We start from the raw sequence: 17,720 nt of genomic DNA on the forward strand, positions 1-17,720 counted from the left end.
GGAGGGAGGGAGAAAAGAATCTCACTTACACCACATATGCTCCATGAAGCCCCCATATCTCTCCATCCTACTGTCACTGAATGTCATTTTATAAACAAGGCACAACTCAAGTTTTCCTGACCCTCATATGCCTTGTGTGATATTGATTGACTCACAGCAACAGTAAGAATTCAAATCTCCCCAGCTTTTACTCCCACCAGCGAATGCAGAATTCCTTGCTCCTTGAGAATTTCCTTCCACCCCCTGCCACCACCTTAAGTATCTCTAAAATCCAGGATGTGCCTCACAGACACTTGTGATAAGCCACTGCCATTTTCCCACTATTTCTTACTGGGTGACTCATTTCCCATCATGACCATTCAAGTGAACAAAGGTCTTCTGGATGCTGCCCTTGTTCCTCTGTCTTTGACCAGGTGCTGCAGGCCCCAACAGGTATTTTTCCTCCACCCAACGTGCCAGTGCAATCTTCTGTCAAGCTCTATGACTAAGAGCCCGAGTCCTCATAGTGCCAAAGTTGCACATTATCTCTGAAACTGTGCCCTCTTCCTTTTGTGTTATCATCTGATAGAGGTGCCTCCAAAGCAGTGTTGCTCCTGCTTCCATTATGGAAAGCTCTTTCAGTATTTTTTTACTTATAGCTCTCACTCATTCTCTAGTATTCTATCCAGATTTAACCAAATTGCAAAGGTTAGAAGGCACAGTCCCCAAGACTACCTGCCCTTCTGACACCAACTGCAAGTTTGTGAGGTCCCCCCAGCCCCTCCCCCACCAGGCTTGAAAAATTGTTAGAATATTTCACAGAACTCACTGAGAGGTTTTATATTTATAATTCCAGTTTATTACAGAAAAAAGAAACATCAAAATCAGCTAAAGGAACAGATGCATAGAGGAGAGTCTGGGAGAACTTCAAACATGAAACTTACATATCCTCTCCCATGGAGTCAGGATGCATTAACCTCTGGATTTCAATGTGTGACAATACTCACGGAGTATGTTGTATCCTGTGGAATCAACAGCAGGACTCACCCCAAAAGAAGATAGAGGGAAAGACCCAGCCGAGACTGCCCCCCCTAACCACCCTACAATGGGTGATCAGTCCAAAAGCATTTATCAGGGGAACTTATATGTACAGAGAGCTGCAGCTACCTTGCAAAATTGACAGTGAGAAGGCAAGAAGCTCACTACAGTATGTTTGTGCCTATGGCGACACCTCTACAAATTATATAGTTGAGAAACGAAGGCAGCTAAATGCCAAGGGTTGGCGTGCAAGTACTGGAAAAACATCTCAGCATGTGCTCTTTCTTCAAAACAAGATGTTCTCAGGGCTGGCTGCATTCAAATTTATAGCAGCCAAAGTTGAGCATGCTTTTAGCGCAGAGGCTCTTAACCATTTTTCTATCACGGACCCCTTTGCCAGCCAGGTGAAAATCATGGACCCTTTACTAAGTCCAAACTATACAGTGCATTATTTATTAAATATATCACACTCACACCAACACGTCCCCACAAGAATAATGTTTTTTTGAATCTCAATTAAAGCTCACAGACCGCTTGTTAAGAACCCCTGTTCTAGGGTGTTAGGAAGGAACGTCTAAGCAGGGAAGGGAAGAGGTCAATCCTCGGTCAGGTAGGAGATGTATCATACAGCGTATTGTTGCCAACCAGGGAAGCTCACCTGAGCTTCAGTGTCCTGAGTTTTTATTGGGGCTTCATTACCTAGGCATGATTAGTTGACTGCCCACATGGTTGAACTCAATCTCCAGCTCAACTAATACCACAGACTCAAAGCCCTTACTCTAAAATCACATCGTTGATCATTCTGGCTTGGACACTCTCTATACTAAGACTATCAAATGTGGTCAGCCCCACCCTAATATCTGATATGGCTAGCACCGATCCTAAGCAAAGATACTCCTATCAGGTATGACATAGATTATGTCTTAGAAGCTGAGGGCAAAGGCCAGTTCTGTCCTTGGGCAGGGCTAAATTCTTTACTTCACAGTGGGTCAGTGCTGTATCTATCCTTTCCTTTCTGTCCATGCATTTCATAAGTGGTGTTTTCATAAGGGGTGTTGTGGCAGTTTGAGATTATGTTTGTGAATTCCAAAAAGAGAAAGATTATATTTGCAAACTAATTATTTCTTGGGTGTGATACCCTTTAATTGCATTAGATTCAACTGAGATATCTTTGTTAAGATTACCTGTTAAGATTAGGGCTTTGATAAAAGCATGATGGTAAGGCGTGACTCAGGTTGAGACCCCACCCTCTTGGTGGGCCTATATAAATGGACGCTCACTCAAGAAGACATGGGAAGAGAGAGAGCTCTGCCGTTTTTTATACTGGGGCCCGGAAAGAGAAATGAGGTCTTCACCTGATAGTTTGCTGCTGAGAGAGAGGACGCTCTGAGAGACAAGCCCTATGCCAGCCTACAGCTGAGACTGGGAAGGAGCTGGGCCCATGGAATCTCAAGAGGAAGAGGAAGTCCAGGAAGGAGAGACCAGGCAGAGGTCAGCAACCACCCTGTTTCAACATGTGGCAACTGACCTTGGTGAGAAAGCAACCTTGAGTTGGACTCTTTAGGGACTTGTAACTGAAAACGTTTCCCCAAATAAATACCCTTTATAAAAGCCATCAGATTGCTGGTACTTTGCATCAACACCCTTTTGACAGACTAATACAGGTGTTAAGATGTGTTTAATTTAAAACTTAAACCATGTGAATGGACTAGGGAGAACGGAAATGGGTATAATTATGGAAGTCAGTCCAGAAGTCATTTTGCAACAGGCTTCATGAGGAGATTGCTGATGATCAAAGCAGCTGCCATTTTTAGTTCTTCACTCTAGTGTCCCACCATTACCATAACTCAACTATTTTTCACTATCTCTGATTATCTCTGGGCATCTTTCTACTTCTGTTTCAACTACAGCCTATAGAATCTCTTCTCATATCTCCAGTTCAAATTCCTAAGAAAGAAACCAACTGGTCCAACCAATTAGCATTTTTATTGTGTAGACATTTCAGTGAGGCTATCTTATGGGCTACTGATCCACCTCTGGGTCACCAGTGTCCCCAAAGTAGGCTCATGTGGTACTAAGGCAGGTTAGTGTAGGAAAAAAGGGAAGGCGCCAGTCAGAACAAAGCCTTAACTGTCATGGCTGAAAAGATCCTGGTTACGAAGTCGCATTTTGAAATTCCCAAGCTCAAAAAAGTCCCCAGTAACTCAAAACAGGAAGGCCTCCCCATTGGTTCCCTAAAAGTTAATGGGTGCAACCTGAAGGGTCTAAAGTATAAACCAATAGGAAAGCAGAAAAGCCACCAATCAGGATAGAAAATAGCTAGGATCCCTCCTTAACATAGGTGAAGGGGAGGAGAAAAATGGTTTTAATATACAGTGTGTATCTTGCCTTTGAGCATGCCTGCAGTTAAGTCTCAAGTGTGTGCTCTCACTGTCTTTTATTCTCATTAAACCCTTTATTTGCTTACTTAACCTATGGCAAGTCTTTGAATTCTTTCTCATGACATCGCCAAGAACCTCAAAACCCATCACCAGCAACAGCACCAGTGAGAACATACGCAAAAAGAACTTCCCGTAAGGGTTTTCTGGGAGTGTTAGGCAGGTGTTCTCAAGCATAGTTTTCCTCCACTAGGAAGGGAGGATTCTAGGTCTGGCCTGTTGCTGTCTGTGTCACACTGGGCGAGGCATTTAAACTCCACGACCCTGTGGCTTCCTGCTTCCTCCCACCAATCCATCTTATCAGTACTATCAAAATATTCCTCTTCAAGCCCATATCTGACCACATGGCTCCTGTGCATAGTAGCTTTCAGTAGAGATAATATAGTGGGCACACAGTAAACTCTTAAATTCCTTTTTATGATCTTAATTCCATTTAAGAACTATCTCAATTTATGTTTTCAGTTTTATCTATCAATATATCTTTCCTTGAACTCTAATAATAGCTAACATTTGTAGTGTGCTATCTATATATCTGGTGTTTTTCCAAGAGTGTTACATAATGTCACTTATTTAATCCTCACAACACAAAGTGGTTATTACTGTATATTATTATCCCCATTTTACAAAGAACAAAACTGAGGCACAGGGTGGTTAAGTAACTTTTACAAGGCATATAGCTATTGATTGAACAGGAATTCAAACCCAATTAGTATGACTTCAAAGCCAAAGATCTGAACCACTAATGCATACTGCCTCTCAAACATCAACTAAGATTGTTTACATAATAATGGATTTGAGTGATTATAATGAACTGAGGACTTTACATATACAGATGCTAAACTGTTTACCCTGTCGCCATTATATTACTTCTTGTGCAACACAATTGGAAACCAGAAACAGAGTTATAACTTTCCCTCTAAGTACTGTTTTAGCTGCACCCACAGGCTTTTATATGTTGTATCTTTATCTATATCAGCTGAATATATTCTATTTCCACTGATTCCTTCATCAACCCATAAAATACTTAGAAGTGTATTGCTTCAATTCCAGACATTTGGGGATTCTTATTTATCTTATTTCTAGTTTACTTATATTGAAGCCAGAGAACATACTTCATTAATGTAGTCTCTTTTGCAGTGTTAAGGCTTTCCTTACCCGCCAGGAAACGCTCTATTTTGGTAAATGTTCTATGTGCATCAGGTCTTTATTTCCAACTATATCTAAGGACTGACCGTAGCTTAGAAAACCTTAGCAGTCCCTTCTGGCACTAAAGTGTGTGTGATTCCAAGCATAATGAGTTCGCAATATTTTTCTTACTGTTAAACCTCTTTTTGACTTTTCAAACCGTGAAAACTATTGCTTTTAATTAAAAACAGAAGGGAAACAATATATATATCGACCGGTAGTGTCTGCTCTTTCCACCCACCAAGGAGGACCCCGGCCGCCGCCGCCGCCGCTTCGCGGCGCTCTAACGGCCTGGGCGCAGGCCCTCTACTTCCGCACCCCCGGCGCGGACCCGCGCCTCTACTCCTGGAACTCGCACGCGCACGCGCGCCCGAGGGCCTGGGGTACGGGGCCCGCCGTGGCGTACTGACGTCAGAGAAGGCTGCGACGACGCCAGGGCCGCTGCGGCGCTGACGGCGGTGGTGGGTCTGTTCGCGAAACCGGGCCTGGACAGCCGTGCGGCCGGAGGATTGGCTCAGAGTCCACGAGCTCCGGGGCGGGGGCTCCAGCGGCGAAGCCCCCTCCCCGGGGAGGCGGGGCAGGGGTGAGATCCCCTTCTGGGGAACGGCGGCGACCGGGAACGATGCATCAGAAGCTCCTGAAGAGCGCGCATTACATCGAGCTGGGCAGCTACCAGTACTGGCCGGTGCTGGTGCCGCGCGGCATCCGCCTCTACACCTACGAACAGATCCCGGTGTCCCTCAAGGACAATCCGTACATCACCGACGGCTACCGAGCCTACCTGCCCTCCAAGCTGTGTATCAAAAGGTACAGTCTGGCCGCCTCCGCGGGGTTGGTTGGCTGGTGGGCGCGCCGGCGGCCCCACCTTCTCACCTACACCCTTTTTGTCTGGTCTGCCTCCCTCTTTCCCAGCTATTCTCCGTACCCATCACTTCCACGCTGCCACTCCTCTCGTTGTCTCCCCCACGCCCCACCGAGGTACTTGATCCACGTGATAATAATGATGGTAACAATGAGAAGTACAACTTTAGTATGGCGCTTTGCTGTTTACAAAGCGTCTTTACATTCTTTATTACATTTGGTGCTTTTTTGGGATACATTATGGAATCGACCCCACTGAAAATGACTGAGCCATAACTTATCGATGGGTATACCTAATCTTTGTTTCTTTTTAGAGCAGCCCTATGAGAATTTAAATGCTTTGAGCTAGATGAAGCCTTGTACAATAGGAAACAAGCCGATGTTGAGAGAGAGAGAAACGTATGACCACTCATTGACCAAATGCTTATGGAGTCCCTACTCGGTGCCAGGCACTGTACCAGGTCCTGCGGAGACCAAGAGACATGGTTCTTGTTCTCATGAAGCTATTTCCTTCTAATCTGGGTGACATATTAAAGAGATAATTATGCTCTTACGTAATCACCATTATGATGAATGCCACGTAAGAAATGTCCTGTAGTAAAGAAAACCTATAATGGAGCACCTAACCTTATCTAGAGCATTACAGATGCATCTCTAAAAAAGGACTTCTTTAGTCATTCTAAACCATTAAAACCAAGAGTCCCTGGAAAGCCTGAATTTAAAACAAATAATTGGAAAAATTAGTATTATGGTTCTTAAAATATCTTTCTGTCAAAACTCACTTATATACTTAAATTCAGCACCCTAGGTTGAGGGCATTAAGATACAAATGTTGGTTAGCTCCAGGTCACTGTAGTGGCTAACCTCAGTACAGGAATGTGGGTTTTGAATTGCTCAGGCAGCAACTACATGTGTAATTCTTGATCTTTTGAGCAAGGTCTTTCCGGGTTGCTTTTGCCCTGCCTTGAAAGTATTTCTGTGACTCATGTCACAGGGAGACATCACTGTCTATCCCTACTTGGCTTGAGTGGTGGCCCACAGGACTTAAAATTTGAATCCTAATTACATTCCCTCAGATGCCTCCAGGGCATTTGTACAGCACAGGGAACCAGATCTGGGCTCTGCTGTGGATCTGGCAAAAGGATACATCAGACAATGAATTACCTTAAAAATTATATATGTGCCTAGCAGTGGTCCTCGACATTCTGTTGTTAGGGCCCAAATTTCATTGAGCGGGAAATAATATATAGGGCTTTAGAACTTGGACTGTTGAGTTTAAAAAGACTTGGGTGTACAGATCTGCCACTTAATAGCTATGAGACCTTGAACAAAAGTTAACTTCTATAAGCCTTATTTTCCTCATTTGTAAAATGAGAGTAATCACACTATCTGCTTCAGAAAGTAATAAAAGAGTTACATGGTATATGTAAAATGGTACACAGGACCTGGCACCTATAAGCACTCAATAAATGGTAGCTATTAATCATCTTGATGTAAACGCTGAACAGGTGATGATGATAAAGATTATTGACTTTAAAACTGAATAGGATTTAGTGCCTCACTTCTTAGAGAGTAAAAGTAAATCATCTATTGGGGATACTCTTCCAAGTGACGGTCCCACCAGCTTGATCTTTTCCAGGTTCAGCCTTTGTCCTCTCTCTTCCTTCTGCTATCAAGAGTGACTAGGAAGGAGTTTGGTTTTTAGTGGGAGGTTTTGAATTTCACAATTGTTCTGCCAATACTCTTTTAGCTGAAAGGAACATGAAAAGATTGTGCCTATTGATTCATTAATCAGGTTATATTGGGTTTAACAAAGTAAAAGTTATACTGGGTTTAACAAAGTAAAAAGTTCTGAGGCAATAGGTGTAGTATTGGTTGTCAAAACAGTTCCTGTAGTTAGATGTTTTCCGGCACTTTCTTGCAATCCCCCTTCACAATTATTAGTAGGCCTTATATACTTGATTCTTGTGCATGATAAAACCTGAAATTCATGTTTCAAGATTCACTTTATTCTTCTTAATGATTGTTTGATAGTTGGAGACCCTACTAAGTTGACTTGTAAAAAAAAAAATAAAACTTGTAAAAAATGAGAGAACCGTGATGACTGCAGTACATTAGAGTTACATGTTATTGCTTACTAATAAGAATTTCTGAATCAGTGAAGGTGAAAGACCTTAATTAAAACAAAAAGATTAGATTTTGTAGAAGAAATGCAAGGGAATTTTAATATTTTGTCATAATGTCACCTTTCAAAAAATAATCAGATGCGTTCTACCCATTGCTGAAGAACCATTTCACAAAATTAAGGATTTTTAGAGCTGGAAGGAACTTGCAACAACATCTAATCCAGCACCTTTAGTTTGTAGATGAAGAAATTGAAACCCAAAGAGTTAACTTGTTCACAATCACAGAGCTAACCCATGGCCAAGAGTGGGGGGTTAAGGGACAATGAACCTCCTGACTCCAGGTCAAGGTGGTATACTTATACCAACTTGTGTTGCCAAGACCGTTCAAACTTGAACCAGTTAGGGCATTCTGAAGAAGACAGGTAGTACTGATATTAAAAGTAAACTCTGATTGTTCCTAAGAAGGATAGAGTCTTGGTACCTGGAAACTAGTTTGGTTTTCAATAATCACAGCAAAGTGGTTCCAGCATGCATATCTTAAAAAATGTGTCCAACGGATCATTTGTTTTTTTTTTTGCTTCTCTTAAGTCAGTTTAACTTTGTATTTTCATTTGCATTTGCTGAGTACTAAAAAAGTATTTTTAATTTGTGCCTAATCTTGCACTGAGCAGGTTTTCAAATACTTATATTGAAAATCAAAGTGTGCTAACATCCAATTTTAACGTACATGTTCAGTTCTGTAGATATTTAGCATCATCTCTGAGCAAGGCACTGTGCTTAGAAAAGTGGTGTTGTAGAGATAAGTACTGGCTGTTAGGGAGTTGAAAGGAGGATGGAGGATGAGATGAGATTTATACATAAATAACTCTTACGAGAAAGGAAGTGATAATAGATGTGAGCGCATACACACAAAAAAGCTATAAAATCCCAGGATTGGTGGAGATGTGGAAAAACTTAAAGGTTCTTAAATTAGATGATGTATAAAATTTAGAAAGGCAAAAATGGGGTTAAAAACCTAAAATAACAAGTATTAGATAACCAAAAAATATTGTCACCAACCTGTGAATGCTGACAGGGAGCAAGTAAATATGAATCTGAAATACATGTTTGTTTATTTTCCAGTTTGTTTATTTTATCTAATGAGACAGTAAACATCTGGAGTCATTTGCTGGGTTTCTTTCTCTTTTTTACACTGGGCATATACGACATGACATCTGTGTTACCTTCAGCAAGTGCTTCAAGAGAAGATTTTGTAATTTGTTCTATTTGCCTTTTCTGCTTCCAGGTAGGTCATTTCACAAACACTGTTATTGGTAAAGAGAACTTTGGTTGGGCAAGCTTAGACAGGTGACCTTACTTCAGAGCCACCACTTGCTTTCTTAGACTTATGTCTAATTGGGTTGTAAACTCTGGCTTGGAGCCTAGTAGGCAACAATCCTTACATTAATAAGGATTTTAGACAGAGGATGAAGAAATGTAGTTGTGGTTAAGTACACTGTTACTGAATATTGATATTGGGGTATAGGAAGTGTTTAGGTTCATAATCACACTATAGAATAGTTGACCATTTCGCTGTCTTAGCTATTGTTTAAAAATATTTATCAATTTAACCTACTTCATATCACTCATCTGTCCCATTTTCTCTACTCCCACAGCCACTGGTGTAGTATAAGCCCTGGTCATTTGCTCCCAAGGACTATTCCTATAATCTGTCTCCACTTTCAGCCCATCTAGACCATCCTCCACACCTCTCTGAGGGGAACACTTAAAATCTTCTGTAGTTAAAAATCTTGTGTAGTAACACATCTGGCCCATAATATTAATGTTAAAGCTCCTTTAGTATCCAGACTTGTCATAAAGAAGGCCATGTGACATTATTTAATGATTCTGTTTCTCAGGACTCTGGTTTTCTTGCAGACCCTCTCAATAGACATGTGCATGCCTTTTCTTACATCCTTGATAAGTAGCAGCTCAGTTTTTTAAGATCCAGCTCAGATGACAATCCTTCTATGAAGCTTCATTCCTCCACCATGCCTACCCTCCAGGTGCCCACATATACCCAGAGCCCGTACCCTCCTACTCTGATTTCTAAACGCATGCTGCACTGACTTTTCCTATAGGACTTCTTACATCACTCTTTGTTCACTTGTTTCTGAAAAAACGTCTTTGAGAGTAGAGATGTCATCCTACTTGTCTTTGTATTTCTAAGTGCATGACACACATGATAGAGGGGCAGTTCTGCCACAAGAGCCTTATTAATTGTTAGAGCAGCTGATTGAATCAGATTAGCTTTGCTCACAGTTTGGGAACAATAGAGAGTAAGCATAAGCCACATTTCTTTTTATGGAGACAACAAAGCCATGTTTAACTTAGAACTTGAAAGAAAACTCAGTATATAATAATATCTCCTACAGACATGAGAAGTCTTAAGTTTGGTAAGGGTGGTAATAGAGGTGAGCACATACACAAAAAAGCAGTAAAATCCTAGGATTGGTAGAGTTGTGGAAAAAATTAAAGGTTATTATATTAGATGATGTATAAATTTTAGAAAGGCAAAGGTGGAGTTAAAGACCTAAAGTAACAAGTATTAGATAAAGCAAATTGTGGAACAGAATATATAGTGTGATTTCTTCCATTTAGATAATGAAACCTGTATATATGTATTGTATTGTTTGCATATATATTATGTGTATATTTGTATGTGTAGATAAATATATAACAGGTATTTGTATGTGCATTAAAAACACCTGGAAAGGCACATAAGTGCTATCAGTGGCTATCTGCGGGAAATAGATTGGGTGGAAGGGGCTTATATTTTTTTTTACAACATACAATTCTGTGTTCTTTGATTTTTTTCTTAAGGACGTGTATTAATTTTATAATGAACAGTTTTTAAAAAGTAAATCCCTCATTCATGGATCAAAATAAGCCTCATCTGATATTTTAAAATATTTGTATTATATAATTTTTCCACTATTGTGCTGTATTTATGTTACAAAATAGCTATCATTGTTTAATTCTTTCTTTATGGTTTTTATGCACATTTTACCTATCAAGACACTGAGGCTAGTGAAATGGCATAACTTGCCTGACTAGTAAGGCACAGAGCTAGATCCAAGCCCAGGTTCATTGAACTTGAAAGTCTGAGCTCTTAATCACTGAATATCATGCATAAGTTGATTTAATTTCTTCTTGTTTCATTTTGTTAAAATTTGTTTTCTTTTCCATAGGTCTGTATGCTTTGCTCCGTTGGCTATCATCTTTTTTCCTGTCATCGGTCAGAAAAAACCTGTCGAAGATGGATGGCATTAGATTATGCTGGAATCTCTATTGGAATATTGGGCTGCTATGTCTCGGGAGTGTTTTATGCATTTTATTGTAATAATGTAAGTAGCTTGAAGCATTTTACATTTTACCTTTCATCTAGGTCTTCAGTTTTCTTGCTAATGTTTCCTTTGAATTTCTGAATAAATACATAATTAACCTATAGAATAAACAGTGTGGGTAGGCATAGACTTATTACTTATTTTTCAAAAGGGCCCTGTGATCTCCAATATCACTTATCAGTTCCATACTGATTTTATTAATTTTCCACTGGGGAGGGGGAAGCTTGTTCTTTGAAAACTTAATGTATACATTGTATTGTTAATGTTCCTATGGCCACATGGTTCTTCAGATCGGCACATTATATTTCTCTTATTTTGGGGTTTGTAGAATTCTAATTAAACAATTAATGGTTGATAAAATTATGAAGCTGACTGCTGCTTTTCATTTTCCCTTATCCTTTACTTCTCTCTCAGTGAAAAAAGTAAAGAAAGGTATATCTGTTGAGGGTATTGTCCAAATTCTTCTACAAGAAATATGTTTTCATTTCCTCAGTCTTATATTCTGGGAGTAGGCCTAGAGACAGAACAGGTGAATGGTGAGTGTCTTTTAACAAGTCTAAAATATGTCTGAGTTCTAGATCAGCTCTGCTTTCTGAACCTGTTGAGTCCTAAGATTACGAAAATCAGTGATTCTTGTGAAAAGCCACATTTAAGACACTCTGGTCAGACAATATAGTACTTGACCTAAAAATATTGGCCAACCAAGCTTTATGGAATATATTTCCCTTCCCCATTACCTCAGCATCCCAGCCAAGAAGGCATAGCCAAGAAGCCTGTTGCTCAGGAACAGTATTCCTACTAGTGATTTCTATCCTCTTCACCAGGAGAGCACCTGTCCTCTCCAAGTCTCCCATACTTCAGGTGCTCCAAGTCCCAATCCTCAGCCTTTGCTCATTGGGAGGATTGGCTGCAGTGCAGGATTCCTCTGACTATTGGAGATTCTTAAACAGGACCTTTGCTGTTACACAATAAAGGAGAAAACTATCAGTTTATCTGGTGTATAAAATTAGCAAAGGGAAAATCATTAATTTAGTTTGAATCTGAAAAGCACTATTAATTATAGCCACTTACACATGAGCTGTTTGCTTTTTAGGCTTAATTACTTTGGAACCCAAGCATGTAATTAAGTATATATGCAGTTAACCTTATAAATTGATTTTAGTATTAAACTCTGATCATGTCTACCCAGCTTTCACAACTTGTACATTTTCCTTGATAACTGTTCATATCTTTAAAAAATTAGAGGAAACATGCTAACAACTAGGAGCTTGTGAGTACAGTCATGTAACAACTAGGAGCTTGTGAGTACGGTCACGTAATATTTGAATTGTTTTGCTCATCTTATTCTATATGTCTCTGAAGACTGTTTCCTGTTTACCTCTTCAGAAATATCAAGTCTGAGAATCAAAGAGACCAGTGGGATACTTTTTGTAAATCTCCTATCAGAAAAACTAGAAGATAGATTAAAAAGAAAAAAGAACTACTCAAGTTAATATAATTCATGATCATGTACAGGAAAAATTATTCTCTTCCCTCTGGTATCTAAATCATTTCCAAATATTCTGTTGCTATAGTGGCTCTTTACCTTGTAAGAAACATAGGCTACGCTGAGAATCAGATTGAAAACTATGGACCCTCAATCCAGGAGAACGTAAACGTAAACACTAAACAATTTGCCATGTGATTTCAGGAAAATAATATAGATGTCCTTGGAGCCCAGGGTAAGAAATCATGTCCTATTTGATGCTAACTTCACAGCCAGCTTTTCAGCTACTCATTTAGATACCAAAATATTCCATAAATCCTTCAAACTTAGTATATTTTAAAATACCCATTCTTTGATGTTTCCCATCCCCCACCCCCTCAAATCTGGATCATCTTTGTTTATTTGCTTTACTAATAGAAGTCATTTGCCAGACATCTCAGGTTAGAAACAATCACATGTATCCAGTCAGTCATTAAGACTAGTTTATTTCAAAAATGCCTCTTGAATCTGGTGCCCATATCTATCTCCCATGCTCATCAAGGGTTCAAGCCCCCAGTCTCTCTTCAAGTAATTAATTCTAATAGCTTCCAGCTGACTTCCACACGTCAGAGTTATCTTCCTAGTAAGTCCATTTGAAAAATGATCATGTCATTCCAGTCCTAAAGAACTCACTGTTTCCCCATTGCCAACATGGTAAGGTTCCAAATCCTTAGCCTGACAATATGCCTGTCTTTCAGCTTCCCTTCTGACAACTTTTGCTGCATTTGCCATTCCTTTTCCTTCAGCACTCCCTCTTCCCACAAAATCTTATGTATTTATCCCTCAAGAACCATTTTAGATGTGAACTCCCCTGTGAAGCATTTTTAGCTACCCCAGGTAAAGTTAATTGCTCCCTTTTTTATGGTTCTGCAATATTCTCTTCATAACTCAGAGGATACATCATTACATTATAATTGTTTATATGTCTGCCTGCCCTGTAGTGTGTGAGCTCACCCACTGGGAGGGTGCATGTCATAGTGATCTTTGTTTCTTACTCACACTGTGCCCAGGAGTGTATAACAGGTATTCAGAAAATGCTTTGTGTGAGTAAATTTGTCTTTTACCAGCTCAGCAAGGAATGTGATTTGTTTTCCTAAGAAACCTAACAGGTGTATGGAAAATGCATTTTTTAAAGGAAGTACAGTAATCGTATTTAGAAATGAAAATACCAGGTAGATAGAGTTAGGAATGTGTAATGTAAGAGCTTGAATTAACCCTTTTTCCTTTTCTTATTGTTAATAGAATTAAAGTTTGATTTCCTTCCTTCTAGTATTGGCGTCAAGTGTACTTGATCACAGTGCTTGCTATGATCCTGGCAGTGTTCTTTGCTCAGATTCATCCCAATTATCTCACACAGCAATGGCAAAGGCTCCGTTCTATCATCTTCTGTTCTGTTTCGGGATATGGAGTGATCCCTACTCTTCACTGGGTTTGGCTCAATGGAGGAATTGGTGCTCCTATTGTACAGGTAGGTTGAAGGTAGTCAGTATTTTCCCCCATTTGTTGGTCCTTACAACTATATTCCTTTCAGTAAAGTAGTGTTATCAGGCCAGGTTTTTTTTCATTTGAGGGCATATTCATAATTGTATATCGATGTCATAACTTTTATATATTTTTTTAAACTTTTATTTTGCAATAATTTCAAACTTATAGGGCAGTTGCAAAAATAATACAAACCCAAAGAAAACTCCAACATGCCCCAAACCCAAATACCCAGATCCAGCAGTTTTTAACATTTTGCCACATTTGTTGGTATCATTGTCTGTCCATCCATCCACCCATATATCTATGTATTTATATATCTATTTCTTATCTGTTTTCTCAATTTTTGAGTGGGTTTTATACATCATGCTCCTTAATCAGTGAATACTTCCATGTGCATTTCCTAAGAACAAGAGTATTCACTTACATAACCACCTTAAGTGTAGTTATCAAGTTTAAGAAATTTAACATTGATATAAAGCTTAGAGTCTGAAATTCCAGTTTTTCTACATGTCTCCATAATTTCCTTTAGGGCCTTTTCTCCATTATTATTTAGATCCAGGCCAGGATCATATTTTGCATTTAATTGCAATTGTTTTAGTTACTCTTTTTTTTTAAATTGTGGAATTGTGTATATAACATGAACTTTCCCATCTCAGCCACTCGCAGGCATATCATTCAGTGGAATTAGTCATATTCACAGTGTTGCACACCTAAACTTTCCCATCACTCCAAACAGAAATCCTTGCACCCATGTGTACTAACTCCCCAGGCCCCTTCCACCTCTGTTCTTGGTAACCTGTACTTTACTTTCTGTACCCATGAGTTTTTATATTCTAGTTATTTCACATAAGTGGAATCATATAATATCTGTCCCTTTGTGCCTGGCTTATTTCATCCACCATGATGTCTTCAAGGTTCATTCATACTGTAGCATGAATCAGAACTTCATTTCTGTTAAGGCTGATAATAATCCATTGTAAATATATACCACATTTCATTTATCCATTAATCTGCTGATGGACATTTGGGTTGTGAATATGTTTTAGGTATTGTGTATAATGCTGCTATGAACATTGGTCTAGTTCCTTCTTTCAGGTATTTTAGGTATATACCAAGAAGTGGGATTGGCAGGTTCGATAGTTCTATGTTTAACTTTGTGAGGAGCTACCAAACTGTTTTCAATAGTGAATACACCATTTTACATTGCCACCAACAATATACTAGGGTTCCTATTTCTCAGCATCCTTATCAGCACTCTTATTTTCCATTTTTTAAATAGTATCCATTCTGGTGGGTGTGAGATGGTGTCTTATTATCGTTTTTTTCCCATTTCCCTAATAGCACATTTTTTCATTTGCTTATTGGCCATTTGTATATCTTCTTTGAAGAAATGTCTATGCTTTTGCCCATTTTTTAACTGGTTTGTCTTTTTGTTGCTGAGTTCTAGGAGTTGATACCATAATTTTTAAAGCTTTAAATAGACATACTTTGCAGAAATAATCTACTGGTTTTTGTTTTGTTTTTTGTTTTCTCTGATATCTTCCTTTAAGTAGTACATTCTTAGTTCTCTGTTACCCTTTGGTATAAATACTTAACCCCTTCTCTGTGGAGGTGGACTTTAGCATTGTCACCTGGATCAGTGATAATTTTCTTTTGGTGGAGATGGTTGGGAAGAATTTCTTTTCTTAGAACTGTTGGTCTAAGACCTCTTTACATATGGGAAGTAAAGGTAGAGGTAGGATTTGGTATTTTGATTAGAGTTTGAAATTGGTGATAAAGATTTGGAAGTCATTATTTTATTGGTAGCTGGAGTCATGGAAGCATTATTTGACCCTGCAAGAAAAGTGTATTGAGAAATAAAGGAAGAGCTATTGGAGTCCAGCATTATGGGGACACTGTTGGTGTGCATTAAAAAGAATCTTAGTAAGAAATCCTCTGTCTTGAGAAGAGGATTAGAAAGAAGACTTGTGTTCTTAGAGGTCCATCTAAAAATGCTTTAAATATGGGTTACAGAGTAAGCTTGAGAACTTTAACATAATTTATATACCCTAAAGTCTGGCTTATATCACAGAATTATTATAATGGGGTCTGGAATATGGAAACTTAAAGGCAGGTTTTGTTCAAAAGAATCAGATCATCTTAGAAGAGGGGGCTATTAGTACCCTTATGTACACTTGCAGGTTGAAAAGATTTGGATATAAAACTAAAAAGAAAAGTTCTGTGAAAAAAGGAATTGAGTGATGTGGTCTGGCTGCCTTATCAAATTAAGAACAGGATGATACTTTCTTTGTAAGATTAAGAAACTGGGAGAAAGGTGAGACGGTAGTGATAAGTACAGCAGTGATCCTGATATCTGTGAAAAGATAATTTTGACAAATTTGATTGCCTAAAAAAAATAGAATGGGGGACTGCCATTCTATATTTAATTCTAACCAAATATGGATATCTGGTCTTTGATATAGATATAATTGAAATTTGAGGATGAGGTGAACACACATCCCTTTTAAACTTATGATGACAATGAATGAGGACAAGGTCCATCAGGCCAGTAGATCTTAAAGAAATTCAGGGGAAAAAAAAAGGGAACATTCCCACATTCAGAAATCTTAGAAGAGAAATATGGCTTAGGGAGACTGGATCTCAAGATCATTCCAGTGAGGAAGTAAAGGGAGACTTCATGAAAGTTCTCTGATAAGTTCTGGCTTTAAAAAGATGGAAAGACAGGCACCTAACTAAAGATGACAAGTTCTAGAATAGCTAAATGGGAGTAAGGAGAGTGGGATTGTTCTAGAATGTTTGAGAAATCTGAGATTGGTTAAAGAATATAGAATTTGATGGTGGGGGGCATGGTAATTCTCAAATATATGAAGAGGGAAGAAAATGTAATTTGCCTTTATTTCTTAAATAGGGCCTTGTTAAATTAGGTTTATAACTAGAATTCAGAACAATATGTATAAATTATAGCTGGCTGAATTTCTTAGGGCAAGGAAAAGTTTTCCAATAGAGTTTCAACAATGAGATACAATGATATTCAAGAGGACCATTTATCTGGATGTTGGAAGAGAGTTGTGAATTTTTTTTTCCGTCACAAATCCCTGGTCTTTAGACTTTTTGCATATTCAACTGGTTATTCTTCCCCTGTATACTTTCCATCCATGTACCTACACTGTAGATGGAGTTGGTACCTTTAAGGACCTTCAGCCATGTTAAAGCTCTAGCTCCTCTAGTAACCTAATATAGGGCACTTTCCATGCTCCATTCTTGTGGACTGCTTCCTGCAATATTGAAAGGAAGATTTCTGTTATTGGAGATTATCCGCAAAAGCAATTCACATACTACTATTTTAAATTTCACCATTAGACTCAATAAATTGGGAATTCAGTGACAGTAGGAAGCTATTTGAAAACACATGTTTTACTTTTCAGGACTTTGCACCCCGTGTAATTGTGATGTATGTGATTGCTCTCCTTGCTTTCCTATTCTACATTTCCAAAGTTCCAGAAAGGTACTTTCCAGGTAAGTATCTCTTTTATAATGGTATTGTAGCTTCATTTTAAAGATACGCTTGAGGTATAGGATTCAAAGCATCAAAACTGAGATTTTTTTTTCAATGTTATTGATTATGGAATGGTTCTTTTATTCTCAAACTTAAAAATTTAACTTTCAAAGAACTTTCCCAAACTTTTCCATGTATACT

The 17,720-nt window shown here is 38.8% G+C and overlaps 1 protein-coding gene across 15 annotated transcripts in view; it reads left to right on the forward strand.

Annotated features, from left to right (window-relative positions):
* The first annotated feature begins 4,939 nt into the window (after nucleotides 1-4,939).
* The window catches only part of PAQR3 (progestin and adipoQ receptor family member 3), a 43,083-nt gene continuing 30,302 nt past the window's right edge, over nucleotides 4,940-17,720 (forward strand). For 11 of the 15 annotated variants that reach the window (XR_011649071.1, XR_009185718.2, XR_011649070.1 and 8 more), the window contains exons 1-5: nucleotides 5,007-5,447; nucleotides 8,750-8,912; nucleotides 10,858-11,013; nucleotides 13,809-14,006; nucleotides 17,449-17,539. Coding sequence is in view for 10 of the 15 variants with exons in the window: in XM_058296528.2 (XP_058152511.1) it covers nucleotides 5,263-5,447; nucleotides 8,750-8,912; nucleotides 10,858-11,013; nucleotides 13,809-14,006; nucleotides 17,449-17,539 (793 nt within the window). In the remaining 5 variants the exon portion in view is untranslated. Of the gene's footprint in view, nucleotides 5,448-8,749; nucleotides 8,913-10,857; nucleotides 11,014-13,808; nucleotides 14,007-17,448; nucleotides 17,540-17,720 lie in introns of all 15 variants that reach the window. The other 4 variants (XR_011649075.1, XM_071215905.1, XM_071215906.1 and 1 more) reach the window with 2 other exon arrangements.

Source organism: Dasypus novemcinctus, chromosome 1 (genome assembly GCF_030445035.2).
Source record: "Dasypus novemcinctus isolate mDasNov1 chromosome 1, mDasNov1.1.hap2, whole genome shotgun sequence".
In the NCBI taxonomy this organism is placed as follows: Eukaryota; Metazoa; Chordata; class Mammalia; order Cingulata; family Dasypodidae; genus Dasypus; species Dasypus novemcinctus.